A 21,507-nucleotide genomic window follows, 5' to 3' on the forward strand; every position below is an offset into this window, starting at 1 on the left:
ATGCAGGCACAATGCCAGGATCATCCGGGATAGTGACTCTTTCCCTGAATCACTGCTCCTCCATCTCTGTGGTAGCATCTGTCCCACCACCAGCATGGAAGAGACCCCACTGCTGGAGCAGCCCCTGGGAACCCATGGGTACTCGGGGAAGGGGCCCATCCCAAAAGACACAAGAGCCCGTTTGGCACAGTGCATACAAGGACACAGGGCTGGAACAACAAACTCCAGTGCTCACCCATCTCCAGGTGCCGAGATGGTCCAAAGGGTGCTGGCAGCAGGTTAGGGCTGGGGGGCCACGGGCATCCAGGGGTGTCCAGGCCTGGAAGCATGCCCCTTTCCATGTCTTTTATCATCACTTGCCTGAATGAGTCAACACCACGTGCTTAGTGATTGATAGGGCTCAGATCTGTGGTCTTCCAAAAAAAGCAGAAAACATCCCCCACCCATGACCAAGGTGTGGTTAACTGGGGACAAGGGGCAGGAGAGGAGCCTGGGGCTCTGTGGTTTCTCATTCTTCCAGGATGGGAAAGAAACTTTGAGATTAGCAGGAAAGGGAGGGATTGGAGTTGACAGTACCCCATCCAAGAGCAAACACTTGTGGGAAAAATGAAAGTGCTGAAACATCCCCATGGAACCTGGGTCAGCAATAACAGATGGGGCTGGATCCCAAGCAAGAGGAGACCCTGGCAAAAGCCATGAGCTGTGGAGAAACAGCACCCAGGTGACAGTGCCCCCCAAGCTCTGGTGCCAAGGGTGATTACTGCCACCTATGCCTTGCTGCTCAAATAGAAATTTTGCTCCAGCACTGCAAACAGGGTTTCTGCAGGTTTGCTTGCAGACACCTACCCACAATAGGCCTGGCATAGAAATGCCTTGGCCATGGTGACAGACAGCCCCAGGAGACCTGGCTCACTGCCCCTCCATGGTATCTTGGACTTGCCCCATACAAGGGGATGTGGGGCATCTCTTGTTCTCAGCCCCAAGGAGGCAGCTGCCTGCTGCCACGTCTGGTCTCCTCTGCACTAGGGCAGGTCAATGATGCTCCTAGGGGAGGCACTTCTCATATGCCCGACTGTCATAGGTTGGCACAGTTTTGTTTTCTAGATATAGAGAAATGTAAAATGCTTTCCCCTGCCCGGACCGTAGAGTGTGTTGGGGGGGGGAGGGGGAGGACAAGGACCTATCAAAAAGCTGGCTGAGATATTGGCAGCTAAGTTGACTAATGAGAAGAGTCGATGCGACTTTGGAGGGGACATTTAAAAACTAACTGCAGGAAATCAGTCTCTCTCTCTCGCTTTAGAAATTAGCAATGAGGTAACATCGGGAGTGGCGGGCGGCCTCGGGTCGGGCCTTGCTGCCTCTCTGGGCGGCCGGGCCGGGCCTGGCCGGGGGTCAGCGGGCCGCTGCCTGCACAGGGAAGGCTTGGCCCGGCTGAGCCCCTTTCCCTCGCTTGCTGGCAGGGGAGAGGGGCAGCTGCAGCTCGGCAGTGCGGGGCCATGTGCTCACACCACGGCAGAAGGGGCCAAAACATGGCCCAGCTTAACCACCGCTGGCAGCGGAGAAAGCAAGCCTGCAGCTCCATAACAACTTTGAGCTGGACCGCCCTAGATGAGACCGAGAGGTGGAAAAAAGGACCTTTACCAGCTTCCTCCATCAGCACGGCCTTGCATTTTTTCTTCAGCCCTGCACGTGCACATAGCCTTTGCAAGCTCGGGCGGATTTAACCCCTTCTTAGCAACACAGAACTTTTAAAGCACAATTCTTCCTTGAGAGAAAGAAGAAAGGAAACACAGGGGTACATAGAACAGACACCGAATGAAGTCAGTTAGATGAGAAGTGAAAGAAATAATAATATTGGAATAGGATTGAAGAAGTGGACACTTTTAACCAGACTTTTTAAAGGTAAATTATGAAGAAATTAACTGTTCTTTACAGCATCTTAGTATAATTTGGGTAGAATGCTATTCTAATCAAAATTAAAGACTGATGTAATGGAGATTTATTTAAGAATTTTGAAAACCCCGCTCCTGGGTCAAAGAGAGGTCTCAACCTTTGAGACAAAGATGATTTTAGATCAGAAGAAGTATTTGTAAATAATACCCCAGATACACTGAGAAGCTTTGCTGATAAAACATCACAGTCTGCAAAAACTCCAGGTGGCAGCAGATGTGTGACATTAGGAGCACTAGACTATTTTGTCTTATGGCAAACGTCTTCATAAAATATCTTAAAAGGACTCTTCTCCTAAAATAATGAGTAGTTATGTCTAAATAGTGAAACTGACTGAAAATCCTAAGTTGTGTCTTTCTATGTTGTTCAATAAGAAAGTTAATAGTTTGTAAGAGAAAAGAAGCGTGTTTTAAAGTATCATTCTGTTTTAGTTTTTGTTTTTCTCATTTTTTTCTTCCCTCCTCATTCTTTTAATATATGTTAATAAAACTATTTTTGTTCATTTTTAAGCTTAAGCACGCTTTATTTATTTTTCTCCTAATCTCTCCCTCCCACAAAAAATTAATACTAAAACCCCTACATTAATTAGTGTTTCTGCCTGGTTTTATTAAATTAAAACCATTACACTGACTTGAACCAGCTAGGATTTACCCATGCACCCACCCCCTCCAGTGAAGGCACAAGGGCAGTTGCATAGGGGGCACCTGCTGCACCCTGGGGACAGTGCAAGAACAGGCCAAGATGGTCTTTAGCAAAATCAATCAATTTATTTATTCACAGTCAAGCAATAAATAGAGGAAAGTCAGGCAGCAGGGGTGCTGAGAGCAGGACTGACCCTTCTGGGAATAGGGACATGCCAGGAGCCCAGCAGAGCCCAAGGCCTCTGTGACAGCAAGAGTGCAAGAAGGTAGAGAGACATCTGCAATTAGAGTCTGACCTCTGGGATAGAACAAGACCTGAGCCCTGTTAGAGGGCAAGCCAAGGAGCTGAAGAACAAGTGTGTCAGAGGAAACAGCAGGCAGAGCCCAGCACAGGCAGCTGCCTTGGCCTCTAGCACTAGAAGCAAAGATAGCAGCTCAGGTTCCTCCAGTTTTTCATAGCCCTTCCAGAGCAGAGCTTCAGGGGAGGAGAGAGGCTTCCTCCCTCCAGCCCAAATTCTCAGCCTGGTGAGATGGCTCTGCAGCTGAGACTAGATAGGGATGGGGTGCATGTGAGTTGGGAAGGAATGCCACAGGCAGGGTCGCATCAGATCCTGACACCACCAATGTGTCAAATGCAAAGCACAGAGACACCTAGACTTTTTACCCTCCCTTCCCTGGTTCCACCAGGAGACACCCAGCCACCTCCTAAGAGCTTCATACTCCAGTTTAGGGACACAGCTCATCTCTGAGAACATCAGGCCAAGCCCCCCTGCCCACCAAAACCAGGCAGCAGCCATGGGGGCTGCAGGAAGGACAGATGCCATGGGGAAACCACCCCAGCACGGGTTCCTGCCTTTAAAAATACACAATTTACATAAAACTGTCATTGTAAAACCTCCCCACTGAGCAGCACTGCATGGGGAGGGGAGATGAGCCAAGTAAGCCCCAGGCAGAGCAAGATAAACTCTAAAGTCCAGATCTGCAGGAAGAGGCAGAGCCCAGGGGTGATGTGCTGGGGCAGTGGAAATTACCGGCAAGTGCAAGACTCTGCAATCATATTCTCATACTCTTTGTACAGTATGCCTCCATTGCGCTCAATCATGAGGACACTGATGGGGCTGTAGCGGTAGGGCACACAGGATGGCCGGGGCACATTGGCATCCACAAGCTGATGAACAAAACTCTGCACCACAGCATGGTTGGGTGCGTGGTAGTCATAGCGGAGTAGGTGGGGGCAGGTGCCCTTGCAATAACGTGGGTTGTAGCGGTGAGGAGCGATGATCCAGTGGTCCCAGCCCAGCTGTGCAAAACTGACAGAGAAGGGGCGGAGGGAACAGTCACTCTTCTCTCCTCCCTGCTCCCGCAGGTAGTTGGGCAGGTCATGAGCCAATGTCCCTGTATCACGTCGGTGTCGGTGGGGCCCTGCTGCTGGAGGTGCCAACCCCGCCTGGGTATCATTAAGGTAAAGAAGGAGGAAAGGGTGGCCAGGGGCCATCGGGGCATCGTGGCCTCCTGCTCGGCCAGCATGCACGCAGACATGCCGCAGTGCCAGGCTCCCCACGCTGCTGTTCCCCAGCACCAGGTAAGGGGTGACATCAACTTCGGCCCAGCCATGGTGGGGACGGACTGTGGGGCTGAGCAGCACCCTGGGTGCCTCGCCAGCCACCACCAGCTCCAGAGCGCAGAGGAGACGACTGTGGGCCAGTGACAGACTGGGCAGGTAGACCACAGTGGCTCTGAGGAGCTGCTCGGCCTCTGGCTGGCCCTCCAGGTGATAGGTGAGGGCCTGCAAGTACCAGCGACCTGCAGGGAAGCAGCGACAAGTATACCCTTAGCATAGTGCAGGAGGCACTGTGCAGCAGCCCTTTCATGGTGCTGCCGCAGCCCCATACAGCACAGCAGAACCTGTGACAACGATCTGCTCCAGCACAAGGCAGAAGCTGCAGCAAAACAGAAGCCATGAACCAAGGTTTGCTGGTGGTATGAAGGGCAAAGAGAGCCTGTAATATTTCCCATCCTCTGCACCAACACCACCAGCCTGGCACAGCATCAGGCAGGGTGGGAAGGAGAGAAGGGCACAAAAGGGACAGCAATGTGTTCCCCCCTCTCACACCTGCGGCAGAGCCTTTGACTCCAGCCAAATGGAACCCCACGGCCAAGAGCACCCCCAGCCAGGACACTGCAGAGAGGGGGAAGGAAGCAGGCAAGAGACCTCGCCTTCAGAGTTCAAGCCCATGCTGCTAGCTCTGCTAAGCCCCCATACCATCCTTAGTGCCCACTAGCTCCTTACCTGCCCAGGGCTGGCCCCCATGGGAACTGGCCTGGACCAGGCGGATGGTGTTGGTGCCCAGGCTGCGGCTGCGGCGGGGTCGGCCTTCACGGTCAGCAGCACGCCGGTACAGATTCAGCATGTAACGCAGGGGCTGCCCACTGGCTGGCCCCACTTGCCAGCCTGGGCTGCCTGGAGCCCGCCTTTGCAGAGCCTGCAGGAGGGGCAGGGTGGGGCCAGAAGGCAGGGAGCCAAGGGGCAGTGGGGACTGGTTTGCAGCCTGGGAAAGGGGCACAACAAGGAGGAGGAGGAGGCTGGTGAAAGGGTAGGGCATAGCCATGATAGGTGAGTGTGTGTTTGGGGAGGGAGCAGGTAAGTGGGACAAGGTGGGGATAGCCAGCAGAAGAATTAGGGAGAAGCTGCAGTCATGCTTCTCCCCACTTGAGAGGCAGAACTGCCTGTGGGCACCAGCAAAAGGATCCCGGGGTGCTTCCAGCTCCTATCAAAACAGGACAACCACACTAGCTGCTTCAGCTTGGCACAGGAACAGAAAGGTGGGGGGATTCTGTATGCAAAAAGGGGTATAAATTCCAGACTAAAACCCAGACCAGGAGCAAAGCTAGCCCAACAGAGCCTGGCTATGAGGGCTGTAAAGGTGCTAGGGTAGGGGAGTAGGGTGAAGTGGGGTGGGAGAACCAGCTCACTCAGCCCACCTGCTCCTGGCTCAGCCTCCTCCTACAGGGTAGGAGGTGCCTGCCCAGGCCTATTTTAAAGGCATGGACTCAATCAGGTTTTAAAGAGGTAGAAGCTCCCTGGGTCCCAGGGAAATGGGGCCAGACAGAGCCTGAGAGGGTGCTTTCATGTGATGAGAGTCCCTCCAGCTCCCTCCACTCTGTGCTTACTCTCCAGCAGTAGCTCAGCACCTTTGTGCCCATTGCTGCAAGCTGGTCTGCACTGGCCCAAGCAGGCACAGAGCCTGGGTTCTGCTCCCCAACAGCCCTGCAGCACAGCCAGGCTGCCTAGTGCCTCACTCTGTCCAGCTGGCACTAAGGCACATGGGTGAGCACAGTGACCCTGAGCCCAGCAGTGCTAAGTATCTCTGGATAAGCCAGGAGTACCCCACTGTAGGCATCATCCTGCCATCACCATCAGCATGCCCACAACTTTGCCTGCCTTGACCTCTTTCCAGGTCTTTTTGCCAGCATCTGCTCAAAGCCGAGAGGTTGTGAGCATGATGCCCACCCTCCCGCTGGCATGGGCCATTCGAGGCACTTTCCGTACTGCAGACAGTGACTCCATGGTGCTTGCCTGGGAAGAGCCCTCTGGGCACACTACTAGAGTGTGGTGTGGGCAGCTGCAGCCAGTACCACCTCCAGAGTCCCTGGTGTTGTGCCCAGGCCCAGAGTGCACTGCTGCTCTCCTGCTGGGATGGAAGCGGTCAGGGGGTGAGCACACTGGTTGGGAATGACTGGTGCAGGCATAGGGACATGGGGAGAGCTGGAGCGGTTGGGGGGTTGTACTGATGTCTGCTGCCCACCCTTCCTGGTGCCAGCTGGGCACAGTGTCAAGGGCTGGGAGGGCTGTGTGGGAGTGTGTGTGGCGCTAAATGTGCTGTAGGGCCATGTGATGAGACAGGGCATAAGAGCCCTCTCGCCTGGCCAGGCAGCCCTGGTTACTCAATTGGGAGAGCACACATGGGGCAGACGAGCCAGTGAAGGTTGGGAAAAGTCCGGGCATGGCAGCAGCCAGTCATGAGTGGGCGGCATGACAAGTGGGAAGGCCATAGGGGAGAGCAGGAGATTTAGGTCAGGGATAGTGGACATGTCAGTGGTGGAGACGTCAAGGTTGTATGGGGTAGGGCAGGGGTGACCATGCATCTCTCCTGAGTGGGCTCCAGCACTATAAATAGCCCAGGTACCACTCCACCCCACACCCTGTGACACTCGGCTGTGTCTGCAGCCAGGCTGCACAGGGAGCAGGCAGAGTGCTTGTGGACAGGGACTATCAAGAAAATCTTGAGACCCTTCCAGCACTGGGAATGAACAAGCCTAGGGTGGCTCACCAGCCTGGCACTACAAGCCGACCCTCCCGGGCCATGGCAGGGAACCAGGGGCCGCAAGCGCTGCTTGCAGAGTAGAGCTTTTCAGGCTTGCTGTGTTGTCTGGAAAGGAGATGAGTCGTGGCCCCAGGCGGGAAGGGGAGGAGCAGGACTCTCGGGCTACCCCGGGAATCCTTGCCGATCCACTCCCACCATCCCCGGGTGCCATCTGCCGCCTCCTCCTCCCTGCCTCAATTTCCCCCAAGCGGCACAGCTGCCTCTCCTGGGTCTGGCAGGGAAAAGACAAAGGTGAAGAACGGCCCAACTGCCACACAGTCTGCCCTAAGGTGCCCGGCAGGATATGGACAGGGTAGGGGCTGGCTTGGGTAGGTCAGACAGGAGCCAGCAGCATGTGCTGGCCTGCAGGCAGTGGAGCTTGGGGCACCAGTGGGACTGTGTGGTGGGGAGCCGATGGGGCTACATCACCCTACTGCCACCCCCTTGCACCTGTGTGAGTGCTGTCAAACTGCCACCATGCCAGGCTAAGCTGTGCCGAGCAGGCCCTATTGGTGTGGGTTCCTGGTGGCACATATTGTGCTAAACCAAACTGGGTCATTTTGAGCTGAATTGTGCGTGGTCAAGCTAAGTCAAGCCAGGCCAGGCTCTGCTGAGCTGAACTGTGCCAGCCCTGCGTGTCCAAGTCAACCAAGCTGAACTGCACTGAACAAAACTGGGCCAGGCCAAGTGGAGCTACGCCAGATGAGGCCTCTGGTTGTTCTGCTATGTAACAAGCTTAACTTTGCTCTGTGTCATGTTGAGCTGAGCTGAGCCAAGTCAGAATGTACCAACCCAGCTGAATTGTGCTGAGGTGTGCCAGGCTGAGCCATGCTGGGCCAGTTAACCCATCCTGGCCCCCCTGCCATCCTACCTGAGCTGAGCTGTGCTGTGTCACACTGCACTGAGATCTGCGCACCTTCCATATCATGCCCCGCTGGGCTGAACTGGACTGAATTGAAATACACCGGTTGCACCGTACCAAGCTGAGCCAAGCAGCTCACTTCACGTCCCTGGGCTAAAGGATGGCATGCCAAGCTACCGAGTAGAAAAGCGCTGTGCTGTGCCATTGTGTGCAGAGCCACGCCACGAGTCGTGCCGTGCCGAGCCGGCCGCCGCCGTCCCCCCGCGCCTCATTGGCGGCGGCCGAGCAGTCCCGGTGCGGGCCGGCCCCGCCCCGCACTCTCCCCGCGCCGCTCAGCCCGGGCGGGCGGGGGTGTAATTTCCTCCACAGCTCGGGGCCGGGCCGGGATGGGGCTGTAGCTGTAGCTGCCATGGAGCGGGCCGAGGGCCGGCCCGGCGCCCCTCAGTACGTGCATGTGCAGCTGCAGGGGGGCGCGCCCTGGGGCTTCACGCTGCGCGGCGGGCTAGAGCACGGCGAGCCCCTCATCGTCTCCAAGGTAGGCACGGCCGGCACAGTCCCGCGTGGGCTCCGCGGCATGCCCCCGCCAGGGGCCTCCTGCCCGTCGCGAGGCGCGGGAGATGGGAGGACACCCGGGGCGCGGCGGCGTCGGGGCTGCGGGGAGCCCCGGCCGCGGGGTCTCTTGTCCTGGCGCGGCGGGACGGGGGCAGCCACTCGCACCCACGGTCCCCGCGACCCTCCACTTAGAGCCGAGGGGAAGAGTGAGAGCGAGAGGGGCGGAGGGACAGCCCGGGGCCGGCGGCAGGAAGAAATTCCTCTGGCACATCCGTTGGGCTGGCGTCGGGGGCGGCCCCCACGTCTCCCTCACGACTTTCCCGGTCCCGTCCCGCAGGCCGTAGCCGGGGGAGGTCAGACTCCCGTGTGCCCATCCGTCGGTGCCGCGCCCATGGGCGCCCCGGACACCGGGCTCTACGGGGACGTTTAGGGCCACGGTGGGGAAACCCCTGGAACGCAGGGACAGGACCGTGCCCCGGGACGGGGTTGGCGCCGGGGTGCGATGCCGAGCGGAGCCCGGTCGCAGCCGGTAGCGAACGCTGAGGGTGACCCCTGCGGCCTCGATGTCTCGCCACGCAGAGGGTCACCGATTCCCGCAGCCCCCTCCAGCGCATCGCCCCGCGTGGAGACTCGCGGAGGGACCCGCAGGGAGCCGGGCAGCGGCCAGGGGAACTCCAAATAGCCACCCCTCCACGGAGCCCAGACGGGGCCGTGTCGCCGGACGATTTGGCCGCCTGCCCGGCCGGTGTCACCTTCCTGCTGAGTCGGGGTGCGGCGGGCCGGGCTGGCGGCCCCGGGGCTGCTCCCTGCCTCGAGCCGGGCTGACTGCGCCCCCGGGCCGTTCCACGCCCTCGGCGGGACGCGGGCAGCGCGGTCTGGCTGGGGGAGCTGGAAAAGTGGCTCCGGTCCCAGCCTTGCGTCCTGAGGTGGCACCGCTGGCGAGTGGGGAGCCGGGCGCCGAGGGAGTAACTGCCCGCGCCCCGACTCGCTGCCGGCCTTCGAGGTGGTGGGTCCCCGTGGGTCTGCCGGTTGCCGGAGGAAGGTATGGGAGGGCCCGGGGATGTACGTTCCTCACCACTTTCGAGAAGGGGGTTGGCTTGCGGGGCGTCGGCCCCCGCACTCCCACGGACACGCCGCCACCGCGTGTGCTCAGCAGACAAAAGGGGCTTGTTCCAGCGCTCAGCGCATTCAGGGGAGGGTCCCCCGGGGCCACCGCTCCGCCGCTGCGGCCGGCCGAGGTGTGTGCGGAGAGGGGGCGGCCCCCGCCTGTGGCGCGGGAGGCGCGGGCCGGAAAGGGGAAGGGCGTCCCCGCACTCTGTGACAGAGTTTGGCCTCTGAGCCCACTCCGGGCGGGATCCCTTCCTGTGGCAGAGTCCCGCGGCGGTGCTCCCACAGCGCTCTTAAGCCTTTCAGGGAGTTGAGAACGTCCTCCGGCACAGGCTTCCATGAGCATATCGAGGGCAAGGAGGGAGGTTGGTGTGGGGTAGGATGGGCACAGCTCTGGCACCGTTCGGGTTGTGACTCCTAAGAAGTTTCTCTTGAGACAGGCAGACGTTTTCGTGAGGCATCTGGTGCCCACCGTTAGGGCCCAGAGTGAACTCCAGGGATGGTGTTAGGCAAGTGTCCTGGGCTGGCACAGCCAGGCAGGGCAGCAGGTGGTGGGGTTTGGCTGCCAGTGCTGAGTTCACTGGTGGCAAAGGCAGAAGAAAGAGCCGTTTATGCCAATTTTAGCTCCTGGTGAGAGGTGCCAGGGCTAAGCCTGTCCATCCTGGTGCATGTGATGGCCCAGACATGAGTGCAGACCTGGTGGTGTCCTGCAGCAGTAGGGCATCTTTCACCTCTGACTCATCCCCATGGCTGTGTCAGGCAAGACTGGGAGGGCACAGAGGACTGAGGTGAAGGTGCAGCCTGCCTTGCATGCTCTGCTGATGCCCAGTGGTGGGCAGTAGCACAGCACGGGGTAAACCCAGGTGCTCCACCAACTGCATGGTAGGACTGGGAGCCCTCACAGGCAGTCAGGGTCCCCTGCCAGGAAGGCAGCCCCATGGCTGACATATGGGTAGGACAGTAGCCTGCCTGCACAGGCAGGCACACTGGGCTGTGCCCAGCCTGGGCATGGTACTGCGGTGCTAAGATCCCTGAAAAAATGGGAGAGCTGTTGGCTCTTGGCACGGCTGTGCCAGCCAGGGCCATGGAGCAGTGGTGCACTGGGCAGGAGGCTTGGCTACCCCTGGCTTCCTCCCTCCTGAAGTGACATTTTGTCCAGGGGTAGTGGAATGCCCCCTGAGCCCTGCCCAGCATTTGGGCTGGAAAGTGGTGCCCAGGGGCACATGCACAATGACTGACCTGCTAGGAAGCCATATGTGCTCCCTGGCACTGGGGCCTGGCTGCCCTGCAGGCACTGTGAGCAGAGCTCATTTCTGGGCCAGGCCTGGAAGCAACTGGGCAGGGTGAAGCGCATGGGCAGGGTTGGTGCAGGAGCCCCAGCATGGTGCCAGGTTAGCTCTGCCTTGTGGGTGGCTGTAGGGTCTTGCCACATCCATGCAGCTCCAGTTGCTTGCCAGCCCTGTGGTGTGGACTTGGTGATCCCTGGCCATTGCAGTGGCAGGATGGGCAGATGTCAGTGCCGGCAATGGGCACTCAGCCTAGCCCAGCTGGGCGCTGCTTGTCACCAGGCTGCCAGGACTGCACCTACCAGCTAGGGCAGAGGGCATGGGCCAGGGTCTCACATGCTGGCAGCACCTTGGCCCTACTTCCTCTAAGCACAGCAATACAGGGTGCCAGGTTCATTTTGGCCATGAGTGTTCAGGAGGGTAGGCATGTGCCAGGGCTCATCACGTCCCCTACTGTTGTCTCCTCTGGGCACATAGGATGGTATGGCATCCTCTGGGCATCGAAATCACTATGGGTGCCCTGACAGGCTCGATGTGGGGTTGGAAGCAGTGGCAGGGGCTGGCATCCTCTCCAGACAAAGGGCCCTTGTGCTGCCTGTGCCTGCAGGGGAATCTGCTGGGATGGGACATTTTTCTTTCACCCCCCTCCCCAATGCCCTTGCTCAGAAATTCATGTGACCAAAGAAGGGGGAGAGCCTGGCCCCGCAGATCCCTCTGTGGTGCCTGGAGCTCAGATACCTTCTCCAAAGTCTCTTTCTTCCCTGACACACGGTGGCCGTGGAACATCCCCTGGGATATTCTGGGGGCTGTGCCCCACTTGACGCCCCTCTCTGTCACCAGGTCGAGGATGGGGGCAAGGCTGCACTGTCCCGCCGGCTGCAGCCAGGCGATGAGCTGGTGAACATCAGCGGGACGCCGCTGTACGGATCCCGCCAGGAGGCCCTGATCCTCATCAAGGGCTCCTACCGCACTCTGAAGATGGTCGTTCGCAGGTTGGCAGTGCTGTGGAGGGTTCACAGGGAGGGCCGGTGGGGCTTTACTGCCTGGGGGACTGGCAGGAACCTGGAGGTGCCCTTGTCTCCAGCCTGGAGGTGCCCTTTGCTGGGACAGGGTGCAGCCCTTCTAAGTGGGGGCTGCCCAGCTATCAGAGCCAGGGCAGTGCATCAGGCTCGCCACCCCCTTGCTGGGCGGTAATCTCAAGCATGGCCGCTCCTCTCCCTTCCTGCCTGCCTGCCTCCTGCCTGCCTGCTTGCCTGGGAAAGGAAGGAGAGGCAGGGCTGGGCCTTGCAGTCCCTTCCCCCCACAATCCCTCCAACTGCATCCATTCCCTGGCTGCATCCTGACTGACTCCGGCTCCAGCAGCACTAGGGCAGGGACGGCGCAAGGGCACTGCCCAAGGGGCAGGGGTCCCACAGGACTCTGCTGGGGCTCAGCATCATCCATGGTGAGTTTGGGGGTTCTGGGAAGTCCCTGACCTCACAGCTTGCCACTCTCGTCCAGTCAGTAGATGCTGTGGCAGAACCGGGCAGTCGGGAGGTACAGGAGGTGGCTTCTGACCATGTCTGTGCAGTGGTATGTGCTGGGGCGGGACTGGAGACTCCTATGGATTCCATGAGGGATGGGACAGAGACCAGCACAGGACCCTTCCTGGAGACATGATGTGGCTGGTGCTTGCTGCAGATGCTAAGGGACAAAGGAACAAGGGGGAAGTTCAGGCTTGTGATGGAGACAGACATGGCCCCAGTGTCCCTTGGTGGAGCCAGTCCAGTCCCAGCAAGGACACTTGCCGTGCTCAGGGCATTGTGTATGGGCTGTGCAGAGGCCATGTCCTTGGTCCTCTATTGATGCGGCAAAAGGGATGCTGCGGTCTGGGGAGCCCTGGCCATCTGGGTGAGGTGTGGGATCCCTTGCCGAGTGCTGGGTGCTCGCAGGGCTGGACCCTCCTTGCTGCCATCCCCTTTGGGCGGGCGCTGGTCTGGGGGGGACAGGAAGCCCTGTAGGAAGTGACTTCAGCCCCGGTTCCTTGGCCTGGCTTCCTCCCCATTCTTGTCCTTTCCCGCTGTTGCTCTTGGCAGGAGGAGCGTGCCGGTCCTCCGGCCCCATTCCTGGCATGTGGCCAAACTTGCCGAAAGCCGCCCAGACGTCCCCACCATGCACTGCTCGGCTGATGGCTTCAGCCTCTCCTGGCCCTCAGGGTGTGATGTCAGGTGAGAGCCTGGGTGCAGTTATGAGACTGTGTAAGGGGTGGGGGGTGGGCGCAGATGGAGCACCCTCTTGGGTTGTGGCAGTGGGGGTGGCAGGGATACTTGCATGCGTTACTTCTGGGCATCCCTCCTCATCCTGCATTACCCTTTCCCCTGGCTGTTTACTCCTGGCTCCCGGCAGGAAGGGGCGGTGGCTCTGCTGGAAACAGCCAGGAGCTGCTTAGTCCAACTGCCCCCCCTTGCCAGAGCTGGGAGGTCTCAAATGGCTGGAGTCACACACATCCTGTGTTCCCTGTGTGCCTGCTCTCCTTGCCGGTGCCAGGCAACCTCGGTGGTGGCCCCAACCCAGGGGTGAAGAGCATGTTGGGGCAGTGCTGCCCTGTGCTCCATTGTCCCAGGGAGGGTGTATGTGGGGAGGTGGACTCCTTGGGATCTCTGTGGAGCTGGATGGGGGACAGCAGGTGCCTGTAACACTGCCGTGGGGCCAGGCAGTAGCAAGCTGTCCCTGCAGTGGAACCCACTGTCCTGGCACTGCAGCACTGACCGGAGCAGCTCCATCGGGAGCATGGAGAGCCTGGACCATCCTAGCCAGGCCTGCTGTGAAGGAGACCCCTCACCCGTTGACCAGGGCATGTACCACAGCAAGCGGGACTCGGCCTACAGCTCCTTCTCCGCTAGCTCCATTGCCTCTGACTGCGCCCTCTCTCTCCGTCCTGAAGAGGCCGTGTCCATCGACTCCAGCCTCCAAGGCCCCTGCAAAGCCCCTGACAGGCGCTACCTGACCACAGGAGCTGAGCCATCTGCCAGCTGGCACCCTGAGGCCTGGCGGGCACCTGTGCCCCCCCAGCCCCCTGTCAGGAGGGACAGCCTGCGGGCAGCTCCAGCCGGCAGAGGGGACAGGCGCCAGGCGTCAGTGTCAGCGGACATGCTGCATGCTAAGAGCCGGTGGATCTCTGACACCTTCCTCTGCCAGCGGGATGGGGAGGCGGAAGTAGTGGGCAGGAGGATACTGGCGCCATACCCCACGAAGGACTGTCTCTCTGCTGATCGGTATTACATGCTGAGCTCCCACCCGGACCGATGCCCAGCAGAGCCACTCTTGGGGAAGAGCATGGAGTCTGACAACCAGCCGTACCTGGATGACAGCATGCACCAAGCGCCTGATGCCATGACAGCAGGTGACAACCCATTGCTGTCCTCTCTCAAGGGCCACGTGTCACACCGTCACAGTGCTCCCGAGCAACTGCTGGCCTCCCAGCTCCGCTCCCTCCAGCTGGGCACGAACAGCGGGCGAGCCTCGCCTGCACCCAGTGGGCAATGCTGGACCTTGTCCCCGCTGCATCCTGAGGGCAGCCGGGGTGGAACCACAGGGGCTGCCCAGGACACCCCGCACCGCCCAGAGCCTTGCTGCCGCCCACCGCCGTGCCACTGCTGCCCTGAGCTGCAGCCAGCCTGCGGGCAGGATGGCGAGGGAGCCAGCCCAGCACTCAGCACTGAGGCGCCAGTGGAGGAGGAGAGCCGGGGAGGGGCACGGCGGGCTAGGGGTCCTCCCCACCGCTCTGCTCAGATGCGCCGACGCAGCGACCGCTTTGCCACCAGCCTGCGCAACGAGATCCAGCGGCGCAAGGCCCAGCTGCAGAAGAGCCGGGGTCCTGGTGCACCTCCACCTGGTGAGGAGCCAGTGGAGGAGACTGAGGAGCCCCCCGAGGGCAGTGTACTGGCAGAGCGACCCCCTGGCCTGCCTGAGCGTCTCAGCCCTGCACCGAGTGAGGACAGCAGAAATGCTGGCCGCTCTGCAGACCGGGGTATCCCCAGCCCTGACCCAGTTCCAGCCCCCAAAGGGCCCCCATCCCCTGAGCTGGTGGTGCCAACAGCCAGGGGCCACTGGCGCTGGTCCCCAGAAAAGAAGCTGCAGCTGCAACACTCGCCCAGCCCCAGTGAACTAGGGGGCTACAGCCAGGGCCTGCCGGCCTGCAGCTCCCCACCACGGGGCAGCGACGAAGCAGTCCTGCTACCCTTCGCCGACCGCCGCCGGTTCTTTGAGGAGAACAGCCGACCAGCACCACCCTGGCACAGCAAGCTGCCAGCAGGTGATCCCAGCGCCTTCCAGCACCCTGGCCCTGAGCACCGGGATGTCCGCCGCCTCTCTGTGGACCAGCCCTACAGTCCTCCCTCACCCAGCCGCCCTGGCTCTGCTGGCCCCTATGCTGAGTGCTGCCGGGAGCAGCCCCTCTGTTACAAACCACTGGGGAGGCCAGGGGAGCTGGATTACCTGCGGGGCTTCTCCTACCCCTACGGGGTTCCCCTGCGCTCTGAGCCCTGCCGCTACAGTGGAGGGGATGTGTGCCCACTACCACTGCCCCGTGACCACACCTGCCGCTGTTACCCTTTGCCCTGGGTGCGCTGCCCTGACTGCTGCTGCCTGTCCCCCCATCCTGGGCGAGAGGAGAGTGATGCCTGGGCCCCCCGGAGAGCTTTCATTCCGGTGAGTAACACCCTGTGGGACTGTGCTGGGGAGCAGCCCTGATATTCCCTTGCACCCCTGGACTATGACCCTGGTTTGGGGTGCGGGGTACTGTGCCCCCATTGGCCCTGCAGATGTCCTGCATGCCTTCTGTGCCTGAATGGGGATGGGACAGAGGTGTTGGGGTGCGGATTTCACACTGCCTTCCCCCACACACAGGAGTTTCCTCAGGATGAGTGGGAACCACCTGCAATAACCAGGAAAGTCAGCCAGTCCATCAGGTGAGCCCATGCCAGGTGCCATTGCACTGGGATGTGTGTGCCACTCAGTGGGGACCTCCACCAGGGGGATGTGCGGACTGCCATGATTTTGATTGGGGATGTACAAAGTGCCTCCCATACTGCCTTGGCCATCCTTGGCATGGCGCCCTTTGAGGTGGGAGGGGGCACACAGGGCAAGGGGATGTAAGGACGTGTCCACAGCAAAGGTGGTCCCTCTTTACCCTTCCCCGGAGGTCTGGGGCCATCTCTGGGGTGCTGTGCCCGGCAGATGAGCCTGTGCTTCTCCCACCAGTGTAACTGGATGACTAGCTGGGGTAAACGAGGCAGGGCATGAAATGGGCCTGAACTGCCAGATGGGTGACTGTGTGTGGGAGGATGGGTGCCTTTTTCTCTTCCTAGTGAGCTCTCCAGCTACCCACTGGGTTTCTCAAGGCTTGGCCCATTCCACACCTGCCTTGAGAGCACCGAGCCAGGGTGGCCACCCTGCTACCGGGCCACATCCACGCATGACCTCTTGTGGGATAGTGACCGCCTGGCTCACACCCCTGAGAGCCCCCCGGATCCATTGCACCGCCCACTACGGGGCAGAGCCTTCTCTGAGAGCCACCTCAACCTGGAACCTGCTAGTCCCTGGGGCCGTGACCAGAAGGACCTTTTCCGTGCCAAACTGGACCCTCCCAGCATCCCCAAAAAGAAGGGGCCCCCACCCCCCCGCCCACCTCCGCCCAACTGGGAGAAGTACAAGCAACGCCGGGCATCCCAACGCCCACCAGATGGTGCTGGGCATGGCTCTGCCTTCTCTGCTGCCCCAATGCCCATCCACAGCATTGCTGAGGCAGTGAGGGAGCGGTCACAGAGCCTCACTGTGGAGCAGAAAGGCCAGTCCTGGGGGCAGGCTGCTTGCCCCCCTGCTCCACCGCGTTCCTGGCCCCGACCTGAGCCCCCCAGATCACTCCGCAGGACTCCTGGGCCTGATGCTGCCGACGCTGAGATTTGCAGGCAAGTGGTGCAATTGCTTGGGGGTGGGAGTGAGAAAGTAGGCACAGCTGGAACGCATGAGGGGGCTTTCGTGGGCCCTTATCCCCTGTATCAGAGCATCCTAATCCACTCCTTGGAGCACCTTGTGGGGGTTTCTGCATTGGGGGGTGTCCCTGACCTCTTTCCCTGGCATGGCCATAGCCCTGAGTGTCCCTGCCCCCATGGCTGGGCAGGGTAGCTGACATGCCCTGGGTGTGTGTTGGCAGGGCGTCAGGAACAGGGGAGAAGCGGCCAAAGATGAGGCAGTCCTGGGAGATGGAGGAGCAGCCTCAAAGGCTCATCCAGAACCAGGAGCATGGCTATGCCAGTCCCTGTGGGGTGGGTGAGTGCTCCCTGTCCCTGCAATGTGGCTCTGGCCCTGCCCTGCTGGAGGAACTCAAGCCCAGTTCTGGGGCAGTGGAGGGGGTGAGCTGCCAGGGCAGCTGGCCTCAGCCCCGCTGCATGGACTCCGAGGAACGGCTGTCAGACGTGGCTGTCAGAGACCATTCCCTGGCCAGTGTCCTGGCCCCCTTGTCTTCCCCTGGCACCTCCACTGAGATGATGGGTGAGCTGCTGGTGGCAGGGGAGCGACAGGCCTGGCGGAAGTGTCTCCAGCATGACTGGCACCTGGAGGCCCTGGCACAGGACAGGTAGGGCTGGCACCACACTGGGCCCCATGCCAAGGGCAAGCTGACACCCCCAGTGCTTATTGCTGTATTTCTGTCTCCCCAGGCAAGGTTTTGAGCCCATCTCACCATCTCCCAGGAGTGGTGCCAGCTCCAGTTCCTTCCCAGTGCACTGTGCTGTTGCAGTGGGCAAAGCTGAGCCACTCAACAAGGTAAAGGCGCTGCCGGAGGTAGTGGAGGGGAGCTCAGAGGATGAGGAGGAAGAGGTGGACCATGAGCTGGTGGAAAAGAAGGTACAGGCACTGCTGGGGACAATTGCTTCATGGTTCCCCACTGCCCTGGCCAGGTGCACATGGAGACTGGGGGCATTTCTGGATGCTCACAGGGACTGAGGCATCGCTGGTTGCTCCTGGGAGCTGGGGACATCACCAGGCACTCATGGGCAGAGGGGTTATTGGTGGATGCTTTTGGGGACCAGGAACATTGCCATATACTCACACGGGGCTGGGACGTTGCCAGATGTCTGCAAGGACCAGGGACATTGTCAGGTGCTTGCAGGACCTGGGAGTCTCACCAGATGCTCATGGGGACCAGCAGCACCTCCAGATGCTTGATGCTTGCAGGGACTGGGATGTTCCCAGATGCCCACAGGGACTGTGGGCATCCATTAGGTGCACATGGAATCTGCGACATTGGCAGATTCTTGTGGGGACTGAGAATTGCCAGTAGCTCATGGGAATCGGGGGTACAGCAAGGTTCTTGGGTACTGTGGGCCCTAGCACAGCACCCCTACACCTCTGTGCCAGTCCCCTGATCCCATGGGGAGTGGCCCCAGTTACCCCTGACCCCTTTGCTCTGGCAGCTGCAGCTGATCGAGAGCCTGAGCCGCAAGCTTGTGGTGCTGCAGGAGGCACAACGGGGGTTGCAGGAAGACATTAGTGCCAACGGGGCACTGGGTGAGGATGTGGCTGCCCGCCTGCAAGCCCTCTGCACCCCCGGAGAGTTCGACAAGTACCGCCTCTTCGTGGGTGACCTGGACAAGGTGGTCAACCTCTTGCTCTCCCTCTCGGGGCGCCTGGCCCGGGTGGAAACCGCCCTGGGCAGCCTGGGGCCGCACACCCCTGCTGAGGACAAGGTGGGCATGGGGGAGGGGACCCTCACCCGTGAGATTTTGGGCTGTGGGATGCCCTGCCGCTGACAGCTCTCTTGCCCACAGCTGGCCCTGCGGGAGAAGCAGCGGCTGCTGGTGGCACAGCTGGAGGACGCCAAAGAGCTGAAGGAGCACGTGGGGCGGCGGGAGGAGGCAGTGGCTGCCATGGTGGCACGGTACCTGCCCGCCGAGCACCTCCAGGACTACCAGCACTTCATCAAGATGAAGTCGGCCCTCATTGCTGAGCAGAGGGAGCTGGAAGAGAAGATCAAGCTGGGCCAGGAGCAGCTCAGATGCCTGCGTGAGAGCCTTGGCCAGGCCTCCAAGGACTGCTAGCCCCCTACCCAGCCTCCCTCCGGGATCCTGGCTGCGATCCCAGCTTGCTGCCAAAGCAGATCCAGTCCCTTGTGGGCTCTCCCTGTGTCTGTCCATTTGTCCAGCCCCTGCCTTTTATTTATTTTTCTGATATACCAAGCAGAGGAAGGGTTGCCAGTCCAGGTGTTGACAGGCTGTTGTGTCACAGAGCTGTCGTAGGCTGTGGCCACTCAGCAGCCTGTGGCCCAGCAAGACCAGATGGATGGATGGACCCACTCCCATGGGTCCTTCTGTGCCCATGGGGTCCCTCCAACTTGTCCTGGACACCAGTGCCTGTCTTGTATCTGGTGCTGTACCACATGCCTTAAAAACACCCCAGCTACTATTCATGCAGCACCTGAAAGGGTTAAACTGTACACACCCTCTGTCATGTCTGTTTGTCCAGCTCTGTCCATCTGTCCGGTGGGAGCTGAAGGAATTTCAGCCCCAGCATCCTCTTCCTTCCCCATTGTGTCAGAAACAATGGCCCCAGCCAGCGGGTTCTTAACCCACTCCCTGCTGGCTGAGGGACCACAGAGGGCCAAGGTGAATACCAGTAGGTGCTGTGTACCTGTGTCTTGTGATGGTACCCTGCCAGGGCACAGGATTCTGGGACCAGTACACTGAGGCCTACAGCTACTCTCACCAATGCTGTGGGCATGGAGACAACCGGGCATCAGCCAGCCCTCACCTGTAGATTCTAGCTCAACACTAGGAGCGATTAATAGAGGAAAAAATACATTAAGGACAAAATGGAGTACCTGTCCCATTTTCTGTGCTGCAACAGCACAAATTGCACTTAGATGTCACCCCCAGCACTGTCTACCTGTCTCCATGGCATGAACAGATGCCTTCATACTGATTTTGTAGGGGGGTTAATGCAACCAGGAGGAGCTTGGGGCAGAGGCTTGAAGAGGCAGGTAGGCTGCAGCACTTTGGGGTGGCCCCATAGCTGGACAACTCAGCCCAGGGTTCAGGCAGCTTTTTTGCCTGCCTGTGTGCTCCAGACCGGGCCCCCCATGTTCCTACCCCTGCTTTGGGCTACCCTTAGCCTTTTAAACACTACACCCCACACCTGCCTGGCAGAAGTGGGGTCCTCAACATTCCCTGCATCTCAACCACCTCCAGGAACATTGCTAGGACCAAAGACTGCACCCCATGGGGGACACGCTGCTCTCATGGTGCGGTTCAGCAGCCCTGCACCGGGCCCTGTGCTGGAGGAGCTTCCAGCACCTGCATGTTGCTGCATGCCATTGTATCTCTAACAGTAAAGCAGCAGCAGGAGCTGCACATCTGTCCTGGCTGTGTCTTGCATGGTTTGACCCTGTGCCCCAACAAGTGACACTGTAGCCGGGAGGGGGTAATTGTTCCAGCTGGGATGAACCAAGGCTTGGCAAGCTCTTGGGAGTTGAATACCCCCCTGGCACAGGGGGCACTTGAAGTGCAGCTGTGGGCAGGTATCTTCCGCTCCCAGTGCTCTTAGGCTGAGTTGGGGCACGGGTCAGCACCTGGACCCTTCCCCCGGGATGCATGTAGGGGTCACAACACTCGGGTAGTGGATACAGTTTTTCCCTGGCAATCTGCCAAGGCATAGTTGCCAGAGCTTTTGGGGCAGCCCCAGGGAGGGTGTGCCCGTGCCCGGGGATGCTGCTGCTGCTGAGCCTGTACCAGGGTGCCCCGACTGACCGCGGTACGGCAGGGCGGTGCCCGGTGCCTTCCCTGGGGACTTCGCTCGCAGGGAGCACCGCGCGCTCGTGCCCCGCAGCCCTGGGCAGCGCAGGGGCGACGGCGGCCGCTGGGCGGCGCCAGTCCTCAGCGGAGCGCGCGCGTGCAGGTGGGTGCGGGGGCGCGCGCGTGCACAGGTGTTTGGACGGGACGCCGGGGATGCTCCGGGGTGAGTCCGTGCATTTGAGCGCAAGTGCACGGGGCGAGTGTGAGTTTAGGCGGGTGCACAATGGGATACACGCGTGCGCGCGCATGGGAGCGTATCGACGAGCGGCCGGAAGCACGTGGAGTGCGAGCAGGGGATGCGGACACATGCACCTCATTGCCCACGGATGGACGCGTACGCGCAGGTGGATTGTGTGCGTGTGTATTTGAGCGGAGGCAGCTGAACTCTTACGTAGATGAACGCACACACGCGCCTGTGAGCACACATGTTCACACAGCTGAACGCAATGCCATGTGTGAGTGCATGTGTGCAGGGCACAGCCCCATGCTGCTGCTCATAAACACTATTGGTGAGTGACTGCACATGCAGGTGAACGCACACGAAGGAACTTGTCCTGTGTCTGATGTGCACATGTGAATGCATGCACGTGTGTGTGCACATGTAAGTGAGCCAATGCACACATGGGCGAACGCATGCACCTGTGTGTAAGTGTGAGTTCGTGGGGCTACTTGTGCGAGCCCTTGCGTATGGATAACTTCAGGCACAGGGAAACTGCCCCATGACCCGTTTAAAACCCCACTGTCCCTCCATGCAGCTCCAGCTGCTGCCAGGTAGGACCATCAGCCCAAGGCAAGGCAGCATGGCTGGGTTGCTTGGTACAGGGATCCTTACTGCTGGATGTGGCCATGGCATGGGGTGTCCTGGGGATCCCCTTCATGGAACACCAGAGGAGATGCAGGCTAGCAGGCCCATCGTAG

The 21,507-nt window shown here is 60.0% G+C and overlaps 2 protein-coding genes across 5 annotated transcripts; one reads left to right on the top strand and one right to left on the bottom strand.

The window, feature by feature from the left end:
* Nucleotides 1–2,697: 2,697 nt before the first annotated feature.
* BMP15 (bone morphogenetic protein 15) lies at nucleotides 2,698–5,593 on the bottom strand. Its single transcript, XM_040084277.1, has 3 exons — nucleotides 5,574–5,593; nucleotides 4,882–5,359; nucleotides 2,698–4,394 (listed from the first exon to the last, which is right to left on the bottom strand). Exons 2-3 carry the CDS (start codon nucleotides 5,198–5,200, stop codon nucleotides 3,619–3,621), a joined length of 1,095 nt encoding a protein of 364 aa, XP_039940211.1. The 5' UTR covers nucleotides 5,201–5,359; nucleotides 5,574–5,593; the 3' UTR covers nucleotides 2,698–3,618.
* A 2,628-nt stretch (nucleotides 5,594–8,221) lies between these two features.
* Nucleotides 8,222–20,175, top strand: SHROOM4 (shroom family member 4). 4 transcript variants are annotated; one of them, XM_040084278.2, is made up of 10 exons: nucleotides 8,222–8,352; nucleotides 11,603–11,754; nucleotides 12,838–12,969; nucleotides 13,504–15,451; nucleotides 15,650–15,711; nucleotides 16,111–16,710; nucleotides 16,956–17,378; nucleotides 17,461–17,647; nucleotides 18,217–18,489; nucleotides 18,571–20,175. In XM_040084278.2, exons 1-10 carry the CDS (start codon nucleotides 8,227–8,229, stop codon nucleotides 18,838–18,840), a joined length of 4,173 nt encoding a protein of 1,390 aa, XP_039940212.1. In that variant the 5' UTR covers nucleotides 8,222–8,226; the 3' UTR covers nucleotides 18,841–20,175. The 4 variants fall into 4 exon arrangements, with proteins under 4 accessions (XP_039940212.1, XP_039940214.1, XP_039940215.1 ...); XM_040084280.2 differs by having other exon boundaries at nucleotides 16,144–16,710; XM_040084281.2 differs by lacking the exons at nucleotides 8,222–8,352; nucleotides 11,603–11,754 and adding an exon at nucleotides 11,789–12,206.
* Nucleotides 20,176–21,507: the final 1,332 nt, after the last annotated feature.

Source organism: Hirundo rustica, chromosome 21, assembly GCF_015227805.2.
Source record: "Hirundo rustica isolate bHirRus1 chromosome 21, bHirRus1.pri.v3, whole genome shotgun sequence".
Classification (NCBI taxonomy): Eukaryota; Metazoa; Chordata; class Aves; order Passeriformes; family Hirundinidae; genus Hirundo; species Hirundo rustica.